The 12231-nt window shown below is 46.0% G+C and overlaps 1 protein-coding gene across 1 annotated transcript; it reads right to left on the reverse strand.

The window, feature by feature from the left end:
• Window positions 1-460: 460 nt before the first annotated feature.
• On the reverse strand, window positions 461-11865 carry C5H10orf71 (chromosome 5 C10orf71 homolog). Its single transcript, XM_060275112.1, has 3 exons — window positions 11812-11865; window positions 9072-9195; window positions 461-6240 (listed from the first exon to the last, which is right to left on the reverse strand). Exon 3 carries the CDS (start codon window positions 6069-6071, stop codon window positions 1692-1694), a length of 4380 nt encoding a protein of 1459 aa, XP_060131095.1. The 5' UTR covers window positions 6072-6240; window positions 9072-9195; window positions 11812-11865; the 3' UTR covers window positions 461-1691.
• Window positions 11866-12231: the final 366 nt, after the last annotated feature.

The following is a 12231-nucleotide window of genomic DNA, read 5'->3' on the forward strand; positions in this document are numbered from 1 at the left end:
GAATGTCCTGCTTTCCCTTAGGATGTCCCGATTTTCTTTGGAGGGTATGGAGCTGTGTGATCCCCAAGCCAAGGAGATAAGTAACTATACAGGCTTTAGAAGACATCTGAAGGCAGCCCTGTATAGGGGAGATGTTAGGTTTAATGTTTTATTATGTTTTTATATATGTTGGAAGCTGTTCAGAGTGGCTAGGGTTCAGAGTGGCCAGTCAGATGGGTGGGGTATAAATAATAATTTTATTACTACTATTATTAAGGAATAGGACATCCTTATTTTAATCCAAGAGACATTGGAGGGTATGTAAAAACTGGGCAACACACCTTACCCCCACCATTTATGTGTAGATACGGACATTTCCAGTGTTTTTATTCCAAACCCCATTTCCATGCAGAGATTTGCAGCCAGGCACATTACACAAATGCCCAAGGTCTGAGGTTCTCCTCCTCCACCACCACCACCATAAGGGATAGAAACTAGCTTTATTTAAAAATGAAAGCATGGGCTGACAAGGATCTTCCCTTTATTTCTTGACTGCTATGAGTTAATCCTTTCTATTATGACAAATAGAAATTGTTTTGAAATCTTCCCCCGGTACTGTCCTCTGTCCAAAAGTTCTCATATATGGGATTGCAGATGCCAAAGAGATATCAATGACATCGTGACAACATCCTTTTCTGTAGCTCCTTTCTAAAGCAGTTCCTGTCCCACAAAGAGGGTTCATTCTGAGTTTGGATTTGTACCCTACTAGTCTCTTTAGGCCAGAACGCCGTGGGAAGAATGTTGCTGAAGAACTGCATTCAGTTGTCCTCAAGCGGAAACTCTGACATGTCTTCTTTATACGGATGCACATCCCCTCAAATCTTGTTATCTACTTTGCCACAACAGAGGAGGCTCTGAATCCTTGTAGCTTGGAGACCATCATGATAGGAGACTTAACATTTCTAAGAAATTACTCTCAATTTCCACCTTCATTGTCTCTGACTTATAGGCACAGACATGTGGTTGCCCAAACCGTACAAGCAGTGAAAAATTGGGAGGCGGGGAGAGAAAAGTTAACATGTGCCAATGAAAAATGTAGAAACCAGATCTTATTCAACCACTCACTCACTTTCCAAACCTGAAGTTTTATCCCAAAGTGATATTTCTGAGCATGTGCTCACGGTGGGCATGAATCACGCATGTGAAAGTTTGTCCCAAAGTGACTCTTCAGTTGTACACTCTGCAAAAATATTTAGGCTGCTGCTTATATCCAGGCCAAAATATTTCTGTATTGTACATCCAATGTACCATGGTTGTTAATGAATTTGGTTTTTTGGGGGGTGTACAAAAAAGGGAGTTCTCATTTGTACATTTGATTCTCACACCCCGTAAATGCTGTGCCAAGCTGAAATCGCTGCCTTCTGCTTGCTTGTTTGTTTTCTAAAGGGGAATCTGCCCATTATTTTCCATCATTCTAGTCACTCAAGCAGTGGGAAAGAGAAGCTGTAGCCACCGCCACACCATGCTTTTCCTTTATGTCAATTTGGTGTTCATCTCATCAGCAAATTTATATCAAGAGACCACAGCTCAGTTTTCCTTCTAACACAATTGCCTTTGAAATTTGTACCGATATTATTTAGGGTGTGTGTGTGTGTGTGTTTACAGGTGCGTTATGTCTGCATTTCTAAAATAATAGCAAGCACCTTGTGTTCTCACGACACACCTTCCACAGCAAAATCTTCAAGCGCACCCATTGAAATGATGTCAGCATTGTCGGGGAGGCTCACGTCCTTCTCGAAGTTATACTGTGACCCATCCACTTCATGACTGTGAACATCACACATGGCAGGCTCAATATAAGGTTGGCTCCCAAGAGGTTCTGGGTAGTGGCCACCTTGTGAGCAGTCTGAAGCCGATTCCAAGAGGGCTCTTTGCATAAGGGAAGCCGATTCAGAAAATTGAGATGGCGATGCCTGTACCGGAACAGATGCAACTCTGGTTGGGAGAATGCTGGGGTACAAGACGTAGGAAGAAGGGACACTCTCTGAAGAGGGCGTTTGAGCCAAGTTCCTTTTTGAAGGAGGAATCGAGAGCTGGATGTACCTGCCGCTCTCTGGATCATAAAAGGTCTTAAACTGAACGGGTAAATCTACAATGAAATACTCTCCTGAATCTGGATCCTGAAGCAGCTTACGCTGGGTTGTGGCAGGTAAAGAGGGCGTGGGACTTAATGACGGGGCAGGTTGTAGCCTCACCAGGTGAGATTCTGATGGTGTCAAGGAAGAATTAAGGCATATTGGCGAGAGTGAGGATTGGACCGGTTGCAAAGTTGCAATATCGCCGCAGTGGGATGGAGCTTCATCCTGTAGCCTTTTCTGCTGTGCCTCCGTTTTCTTCCTCTTGCTTGCCAGTTTCTTTGCCCGCCGTAATGCCTTTTCTGATTTGGGTGGTACAGCCGGGGGCTTGGCTACTGTCTTCGCCATCTGAAGCCTCTCATTTGCAACAGGAGAGCTGCCAGCATCTCCCGAGAGTTGACCTGTCTGCATCAGATCAAATGTCTCCAAGGCAGAGGACCTCTTTCCACACTCTGTTCCTCCTTGCAACGAAGAGGAATTTGTTATTTTTTCAGCCTGCGGTACATTGGAGACTGCAGACGTATCTGAAAAAGGACTTGTGAAGGCAGATTGCATCGCACTGCTTGACCTTGGGCTTGGTATGGTGGAAATGGTTAGGGTACCCGATGATGCTGATGTATCCCGGAAAACATCACTGGAAGCATGAGAATGTGTCTCCGATATCGTGGGAGATCTCACCTCTTGACTTATTATCTTTTTCACGCAAGAACCACCTCTGCGTTTAGATAAGAGATTGTTCTTAAAATAGTTCGCCTTTTCTCTCGCAGGGAACCTTTGCCTGTTTTGTGCTGGGTCACCTTCAAAACTAAGAATCGGTTGGCTGGAAGAATTACGCCTCAGTTTCCCAGCTCTAGCCTTTTCTTTGTCCCTGGCCAACTGTTTCTCGCCGCTTTTCAAACCTTTCTGTGCTAACCCTGGTGCAATATTAGCTCCTTCATCTTCTCCCACCAGTTCCTGCATATAGACCCCCTCTGGTCCTTCTCTAAGAGTGTATTCTGTCATTAAGGGGCTTTTCCCTACCACTTGACAGCTCACGCTGCCTGGCATGGATCTTGATTCATCAGCATCTCTGCCTGTTGCAGCATCCCTCACGTCCTGCTGGCTTCTGTTTCTTGACAAAGACAAGTCCACCTCTTGAATATTTGGAGTAGAACGAATGGGTCCCAAAGTCTGTCTTTCAGCTTCCGCGTGACTGCCAGTGATGGCTTCTTCACAGGACAAAGACCTGAGCAGAGGCAACTTGACCGCTTTGATCACCGGCGATGACTTGAACGTGTTGTCTTTAATCATGAACATATTGGGCTTCAGTGAACTTGGTGAAGTTGGTGTTAATGGCCCTTCCAGCTTGGCTTCTGATGCCGAATCCATGCTTTTCCATTTGTCTTCTCTCTTCTCCTTCACGTCTATTTCTTGCGCTGCATTCTCATTTTTACCTTGCTCTTCCTGGTCCTCATGCTTCTCATCCGTGTGACAGCCACGGATGCTCAGACTGTAGTCATGCAATTGCTTCTCCCCCCTCGACTCCTCCTCCTCCTCCTCCTTGCTACATAGCTTTTCTTCCACACTCCATTCATTCTTACTCCTCTGGCTTTCTTGATGGCATGCTTTCTGAAAGAGCTGCATTAGAGAAAAAGAGTCGTCATTAAATGGCTGGTCTACAACGGAGACAAAAGATTGTTCGGAAGAGCTGTTGCTCCTTTTGCCTCGGTGTTCCTTTCCAGTCGGTGGGCACGCTTGATTTCCATTGTCGTTTGTGTCCTCTTCAGGTGTGAAAAATAAATATGGGGATACTTGGGGTTCCGCCTCAGCACTGTGACTTGGAGCAACTGGTTTATTTTTAAGATCCTGCAGATGGAAACTTGCAACATGTGCTTCTAGGTCGGTTGGCACATCTGCAAGGTGAGAGTTGGATGGAGAATACTGTCTTACATGGTGCTCATTTGGGTGGAAGTCAGTCAGAGATGACATCTCACTGTCCTCTGGAGTCAGGTAGCTGTCAATGAAATGCCCAAAGGAATTGGTGGTGTCCATTTGTTCAGAAGGCTTATGAGCTGTTTTGTCAGCCTTGACCATTTTTTTATTGCTTCCTTCTAGCGTATTGGCGGCTGTGACACTTGCTTTCATGCCGTCTTGCTCCTTAATCTTTTTGTCGTCAAGGATTCTTAGGAGAGGGGAGGGACTGTAAGTGCTCTTCACACGTTTTCGGATATCCTTCAGGTTGAACAGCAAACTCGGTGCTTTTGACTTATAATTGTTCTGAGAAGAATAGAGTGTCCTCTCCTCCGTTTCTTTGGCAGTCCCAGCTTCAGATATGGGAGGAGCTACCAGAAACGACTGGCCTTCTGAGGGCTCTCTGTCTTGCTTAGGTGGTAGGACTGGAGTTAAAAGTTTTGAGATGTTGAAAGGAGGACTAGAGGGGTCGGATGAAGCCACGTGGGACTCATCTGTGGATGATTCAACCATAGGAGTGACGTCAGGTGGCTTTTTGTATGAGGAGTCCTTCATTCTTAGCACTTCTGGCGCAATCTCCTGGGTCAGCTCTGTCCCTCCAAGCTCTTTCTTTTGTTTCCTCCAAGGTGGACAAACATTCTTCAGCTCAGACTTAAATTCTGAATTGTTAGCCTTCTCTGACAACGCAGTAACATGAGGCACGGGTGCTAATGCACTGACGACGTGGGCTGCTGCTTCTGGTGGAACAGAGGCCTGAGGCAGAGATTGTGGTGGAGTGGAAGCCTTCAGTGACTCGGAAACCTGCGAAGATGGCGGAAAAGAGGTTTCAGATGTAAGGGATGGTGGTGTAGGAATCCTGGGCACAGATGGCGGCAGATCAGAAGCTTGGGGTGGCAACACCTGTGAAACAACGTCTTTAGCATTAGCCTGAGGAGGAAAAGGCACCTGGGCCAGAGGTAATGGAGAGAGGGAGGCTGGAGAGAGTGGTTTTTGTGGAAAGGCACCTGAGAAATCCTGTTCTGAAATTACAGGATCTGTGACCTTTGGGGGAGATGGTTTACATTCACCAATACGGGCCTCTCTAAAGAAAGGTGTTTCTTCAAAGTATGTCAGGTTTCCTTCTTTGAGTATAATTTCAGTAGGCCCGCCCGTCTCAAGTTTTTTATGATGCAGATTCCATGATTCAAAGGCACTGTTCTCGCTGTGTAGAAAGCTGCCCTTTCTAGCTGGCTCTTTGGCTTTCCCAGTTCGTTTTTTTGCCGCCTTTCTCGAGACAGCGGTGGCATTGGACGTTCGAATATTTGAAGCATCCGCCTGACGATAGAAACCACGTGGACCGTGACAGGCCAAGTCCATTTTGTTCTGCCTTCTGTGCAGTTCGTGCAGTTCGGGCCTCCCACTTGCATTTGCCATGTCCTGGAATGGCTCGGAAAACTCCGAGAGTTCCTTCTGGATGTTTAAAATGGTTTTGCCACCCCAGAAAGCCATGTTGCCCCCGCAAATTAAGGGGAGTTTTGCCAAACTGTTTCTAACTGGTTGCTTGGCTGTTGCTGAAGCCTCCCGGTTCTCAGCTTTATCAAAGGTCTTTATCAAGGAGGAAACTTTTGAGGTATGTTTATAATTGTGCAGGCTAGGCACTGGCAAACCCATCTTCATCCTAATGCTTGGGGTGATGTTAATAGTGGCGTTTTGACCTTCTTGGGTATCGTTTGGAAACTGCTGGAATGTTGAATGCTCCTCGGTTTTTGGCAGTCCCTTGTTAGGGAGAGTATTTTTCTTGATGGCATGGTTCCATGGGCCTTGGGGAAATTTGCTCGAGAACTGGTGGGAGATGTTGGGTGAAACAACTGGATCGACCTCTGTGTAAGATGATTCGAGCTCAGCCACACACAGACTTTTGAAGGCTCGGTCGGTGAGACTGCAGACTTCTCTGTCTGTGTCATCCAGGAAGCTCCCAATGCTGGAGGAGTCGCTTTGCCCATCGGCGTGCTTCTTATTCACTTGCATTGTCCATATGAGTCATGAACAGAACAGTCAAAACGGCAATCTCACGTACTGAACGGGTAGGCAATTCTTCCAGCTACCGTATCTCAGCCTTCGACATCTTTCGGCCGCCTTCCTCCTCGAGGATGCACAGCTTTATATTCATTTATTGTGTGGAAGCACAAAGAGGGCTCTGCAAATTGAACACATAAAATCAGTTATTGTAGTGTATCGTAGTTGACACGTGAACTTTTCCCCCCTGTTTAGTTCCATCATCGAGTCTCAGGTTAAATTATGTCCTTCCAGAATCAGGTTGTGTGAAAAATTCTTACATATTAGCCTGTTCACGTGTTTCTCACATATGGGGGTTTACCATGATTACTTGGAGAAGCAGTATGTTTTTAGTACCACCCACAACATAGCTTCCCCTTACTCACATAACTGCACGTTGTCCATGGTTATTGGAGGAGAAACTTCAACGTGCAAGTTCTTGCTCACTAGTATGAACTTGATGGGTGTGAGACACAGGGGTTGTGTGTTGGGGTTCCTCTTGAAAGCTGTGCACAATGCACAGTTGTGAAGGTGCTGAATGTTAAGGACAATGATTTAATTTCCTGAAATGGGAATGTTTACTTATGTTAAACTACTGTGTACTTTTCACATGGGGTTTTCCCTCTGGCCGTAGCTCTCACGTGATTGGCTTACTGTGAGCCACATGAGAGAGGCAGGCCATTCTGTTGTGACTGTTATTCCAGTAACTCTTGTTTTTAACTGTGCTCTCTGTTCTCTGGGCGTGAGGTAGAATGGCTGCTGAGAGATGCTTCTCAGGAGACTGCTGAGGAAAGTCTTGGGTCAGTGTGATCTGTCTGAAGTGAAACAGAGGGGGATCCCTAAACATTAACAGGGAGAAACCTGTGCAGGAGCTCTGTGTAAGGAACAAAGAGAATACTGCTGAGGTGAAAGTAAAAACCTTTCATAAGAACCTGTAAGCCCTGAGTGACATAAAACTCTGGCGCAAGGCTCAACACAGTTTTCTTTGTAAGTCTACGTAAGAAGACTTCAACCTACAAATCAAGTGGGAACATACCCATGATTGAATAAGCATGAGATTGTAAATATATTCTTCTCAGTTACATGTTTATGAAAGTAAAGTTCTTTGGAATATAAAGAGTATGGACATTGTATAGTCTTTACAAGGGAGCTATCAATCACCTGGAGCAGAGGTTTTCAACCTTTCTGAGTCCACAGCTCCCTTGACCAACTACATTCTTCCTGCGGCACCTCTGTGGGGCTCAGGAGCCCAGTTATGTCACCCCTTGCCTGCAGAGCTGGCAGCCCCTCACCCTTTGTCAAACACCCTCCCGTGTGGAGTGTTCCCTCAGCCTCTTCTCCTCTCCCCTCTCCTTGGGAGTCCTCCAGGCAGCTGCTGCTGCCATCCCTGGTCTCTGAGCTGCCCCCGCCCTCCGCCTCCAAAAGAGGTATCCTCCCAGAGGCACCATTGGCCTGGGGTAGCCAGGGCTGCTGCAATAAACAGCTGTGCAAGCCTTTGGGAGGCTGAGACATGAGAGGACATCAGAGGAGGGAGGGAAGGAAAGAGGGACAGAGGCCAGTGTTGCCCATCCCTGACCATCATTCAAGGCACCCCAGGGTGCCACGGCACACTGACCTGGAGGAGTTAGCATCCTAGCTGTAAGCTACTCTGTTACTTTTTGCATATCATCAAAATTTGTTTTTATATATACATAACATCGAACTCGTGCCTGGGTGTGTTAATGGGATTGATGAGGTTAAGTGAAATGAAGCTGAATCCCGACAGGACAGATGCATTGTGAGTAGGGGGTTCTTCGATATGGGGAAATGGGTGCCCGCCCTGTTTTGTATGGAGTTGCACTCCTTGTAAAAGATCAGGAGTCCGTCCGGGAGGGTGCTCTGCCCTAGGTCCAGTTTGGTCCATAGATGTCTAGGCGGTCTGAGTGGCATCTGATGCCTTTCACCAGCTGACACCAATTCTCAACAAGTATAGTCTGGCCTTTGCGACCCATGTTCTGGTAACCTCATAGATATATTGTTGCAATGTTTAATACATGGGCAGGCAAACTAAGGCCCGGGGGCTGAATCTGGCCCAATTGCCTTCTAAATCCGGCCTGTGGACGGTCCGGGAATCAGCGTGTTTTTACATGAGTAGAATGTGTCCTTTTATTTAAAATGCACCTCTGGGTTATTTGTGGGGCCTGCCTGGTGTTTTTACATGAGTAGAATGTGTCCTTTTATTTAACATGCATCTCTGGGTTATTTGTGGGGCCTGCCTGCTGTTTTTACATGAGTAGAATGTGTCCTTTTCTTTAAAATGCATCTCTGGGTTATTTGTGGGGCATAGGAATTTGTTCATTCCCCCCCAAAAAAATATAGTCCAGCCCCCCATGAGGCCTGAGGGACAGTGGACCGGCCATCTGCTGAAAAAGTTTGCTGACCCCTGGTTTAATACAGGGGATTACATGGAAGTGTCAATTGGTGTTGAACTTGGCCACCAGAATTTTACTGGTACAGCGAAGAATATGCCTATCACACACACACACAAAATTTGTAATGGCTTACTGTACTTTTTCGTGTATTAGAGGCTTTTTTTTTTTAAAAAAAAAAATACTCCAAAATAAAAGTTAAAAATGGGGGGAGGGGAATACATGGACAGTGCAGAGGGGGGGACAGGTGATTGGTTGCAGCTGTGAGCAGGATCTAGCCATTAGGTGGGTGAATGGTGTCTGCTGCAAGGGCTGCTTTTCATTGGCTGCCGCTTTGTCAATTGTGTGGTCTATTTGCGGATGCGGCAAGGGCTGCTTTGGATTGGCTGCCGCTTCGGCAAGTTGATGTGCGTTGCTTGCGATGGTTAGTGCTCGTCAGTTGGGTGACAACGCTGGGCCATCTCCCCCCATCTCCTTTAATTTTAGTCCGTCTTATAGAGGGAAAAGTACGGTAGTTTTTGTTTTAATATTGGCTACCAGTTGACTTCAAAGTGCTTGTACATACCTTTAAAGCACTTAACACTTAGGTCCTGAATGCCTGAAGGAGTGCTTCTTCTTCTCCCAATCTGCCAGTGCTTTAGTATCTTCTCCTGAAGAGTTTTTCAGGCTCTGCCTTTCTCACAGGTATGCTGTTGGATAACAAAGGAAAGTGCTGTTTTCCCCAGAAATGGCACCCTGCTTATAAAACACTATCCCTATAGCCTGTCCTATTTTTCTAGAAAAAGAGGTGTCAGAACTCATCATGAATATCTCCCTCATTCTCTCAGAATGGTAATGGTCCCCACCGGAGAGTTGCTGGAACCCAGCTGAGAGCTGCTGGAACTGGAAATGCCTATAGCGGCTTTGCTGCAGTCTACACTGCATTCTTTTTAGAGCAGGCTTCCTCAAGCTCGGCCCTCCAGATGTTTTTGGCCTACAACTCCCATGATCCCTAGCTAGCAGGAGCAGTGGTCAGGGGTGATGGGAATTGTAGTCTCAAAACATCTGGAGGGCCGAGCTTGAGGAAGCCTGTTTTAGAGCCACGCAAAAATGTTCGCATTCACATTTCAACTTGTTGCAATTTTAGTGGTTGAGCAGAGCAAGGGAGAACCGACCCAAGACGGAGGAGTTGCCAGATCCCAAGCCCTGCCATGCACTGCGTAGCTCTTGGCTGTGAAAAGTGCCCCAGGTAATCTTTTGTTCCAAATCGGATTTGTTTTAGCCCGGTATTATGAAAAGGAAGAAGAAAGATCAGAACTAACACTGCAGACTTTGTTTCCCACTCACGCTCCCATAGCTTTGCTTGTCCATTGCTGTGCAAATGAGGTTCAGGCTGTAAGTTATAGACCCTTGCTCGTCTCTTATTCTAAATGTGCCATCCAGTGTGCAAGGCTGCTGGCCTTTCCGTGGCTGCTCCACACAACTTCTAGTTGGCTGCAATCAGTGATTGCTGTTGGGGGTCCCTGTAGTGCCCACCTACATTGGTAGCTATCTCCCCCCCTCTCCCTCTCTCTCCCTCTCTCTTTCTCATTAAATTTTCTAATTTACGTTTCAAAACATTCATTTAAACAACCTTGAATCAATGACTTCCCTTCTTCTCTTTCCATGGTTCATTTTGCATACCGTAAAGGTAAAGGACCCCTGACAGTTAAGTACAGTCGCGAACGACTGGGGTTGCGGCACTCATCTCGCTTTACTGGCCGAGGGAGGCGGCGTTTGTCCGCAGACAGTTCTTCCGGGTCATGTGGCCAGCATGACTAAGCTGCTTCTGGCGGAAGCAGAGCAGCGCACGGAAACGCCGTTCACCTTCCCACAGGAACGGTACCTATTTATCTACTTGCACTTTGACGTGCTTTCAAACTGCTAGGTTGGCAGGATCTGGGACCGAACAATGGGAGCTCACCCTGTCACGGGGACTCGAACTGCCGACCTTCCAAACGGCAAGCTCAGTGGTTTAGACCAGTGGTCCTCAACCTTGGGCCTCCAGATGTTTTTGGCCTACAACTCCCATGATCCCTAGCTAGCAGGACCAGTGGTCAGGAATGATGGGAATTGTAGTCTCAAAACATCCGGAGGCCCAAGGTTGAGGACCACGGGTTTAGACCACAGCGCCACATGCACATGAAAGCTCATACCAATGACATACTTAGTTGGTCTCTATCACTTCTCGGCCTTTTGGCTAAGATCAAGTGTGTGTAGTTGGGCTCTAAGGTGCTGCTGGAAGGAATTTTTTTATTTTGTTTTGACTACGGCAGACCAACATGGCTACCTACCTGTAACATGAACTAAACCATTCAGTGATTCATTATTACATCCTTTACACTGTTGAATTTATCTTAATGCTACCAGCATTTTTACATGAATACAATTTTCACCCATATATTCAGTAAACATTTTCCAGTCTTCTTTAAACATATATTCTTCTTGTTCTCTTATTCCATATGTTAGATCTGCAAGCTGCGCGTATTCCATAAGTTAATTTGCCATTCTTCTTTGGTTGGGACCTCACTTGTTTTCCATTTTTGGGCTAACAAAACACGGGCCACAGTTGTAGTATACATAAATACAGTCATACCTCGGTTTAAGTATGCCTCGGTTTGAGCATTTTCAGTTTAAGTACTCCGCGGACCCGTCTGGAACGGATTAATCCACTTTCTATTCCTTTCAGTGGGAAAGTTCGCTTCAGTTTAAGTATGCTCCAGGTTAAGTACGGACTTCCAGAACCAATTACACTCATACCTCAGGTTAAGTACGCTTCAGGTTGAGTACTCTGCGGACCTGTCTGGAACAGATTAATCCACTTTCCATTACTTTCAATGGGAAAGTTTGCTTCAGGTTAAGTACGCTTCAGGTTAAGTACAGACTTCCGGAACCAATTGTGTTTGTAAACCGAGGTACCACTGTAATCTTTTTTGGCGCCTGGGAATTTCCCTTTTTTGTTGGGGATAATTCAGAGGGAAATCCCCCTGTTTCCCCCGAGGCATTATGGGACATTTTACAGGGTGCGGGGTGTGTGTGGGGAGAATGACAGCTGACAGTTACTACCACAGCAAATGATAAGCCTCCCAACCCTGGGAAGATTGCTTCGTGAAGACCCATCCATTCCCTCTCAAATCTGTCAAATGCAAATCCCTCTGTTTAGTTCAGCCTTAGCTGGTGAGGACATTTTAAACTGAGGGTGCTTTGAGCTCTGTGATTCTAGTCAGACAAACAACAACAACAACAACTTCATGCAATTTCATATTGACAACTTAAGTCCTTCTCACCTGCTATGTTAGCAGATGCTGTGGAGGCCCCCATTTTGGCCTCCTCGCGTTCATGGCCCATCTTGATGTAGAAATTGAAAATATTTTTATGAAACGTTTTCAATAGACATATTTCGGCGTGTTCTTTGGATTCTTTCGCTCTGCAAATTAATAGACAAGAGAAAAATGGATGAGTGTGTATGTAATTAATCACTATTAGTTTATTGCTCTGATTGTGCGCTAAAGGGTGGTTTTCCTCTCAAGTGGGCCGCTGCACAATACTGCCCCATCATGCTAGCTGTTCCTGACCCCAAGGAGAATTCCAATAATAATAATAATAATAATAATAATAATTCATTTATACCCCACACATCTGACTGGGTTGCCCAAGCCACTCTGGGTGGCTTCCAAGACATAAAAACATAATAAAACATCAAACGT

The sequence above is a fragment of the Zootoca vivipara genome, chromosome 5 (assembly GCF_963506605.1).
Source record: "Zootoca vivipara chromosome 5, rZooViv1.1, whole genome shotgun sequence".
In the NCBI taxonomy this organism is placed as follows: domain Eukaryota; kingdom Metazoa; phylum Chordata; class Lepidosauria; order Squamata; family Lacertidae; genus Zootoca; species Zootoca vivipara.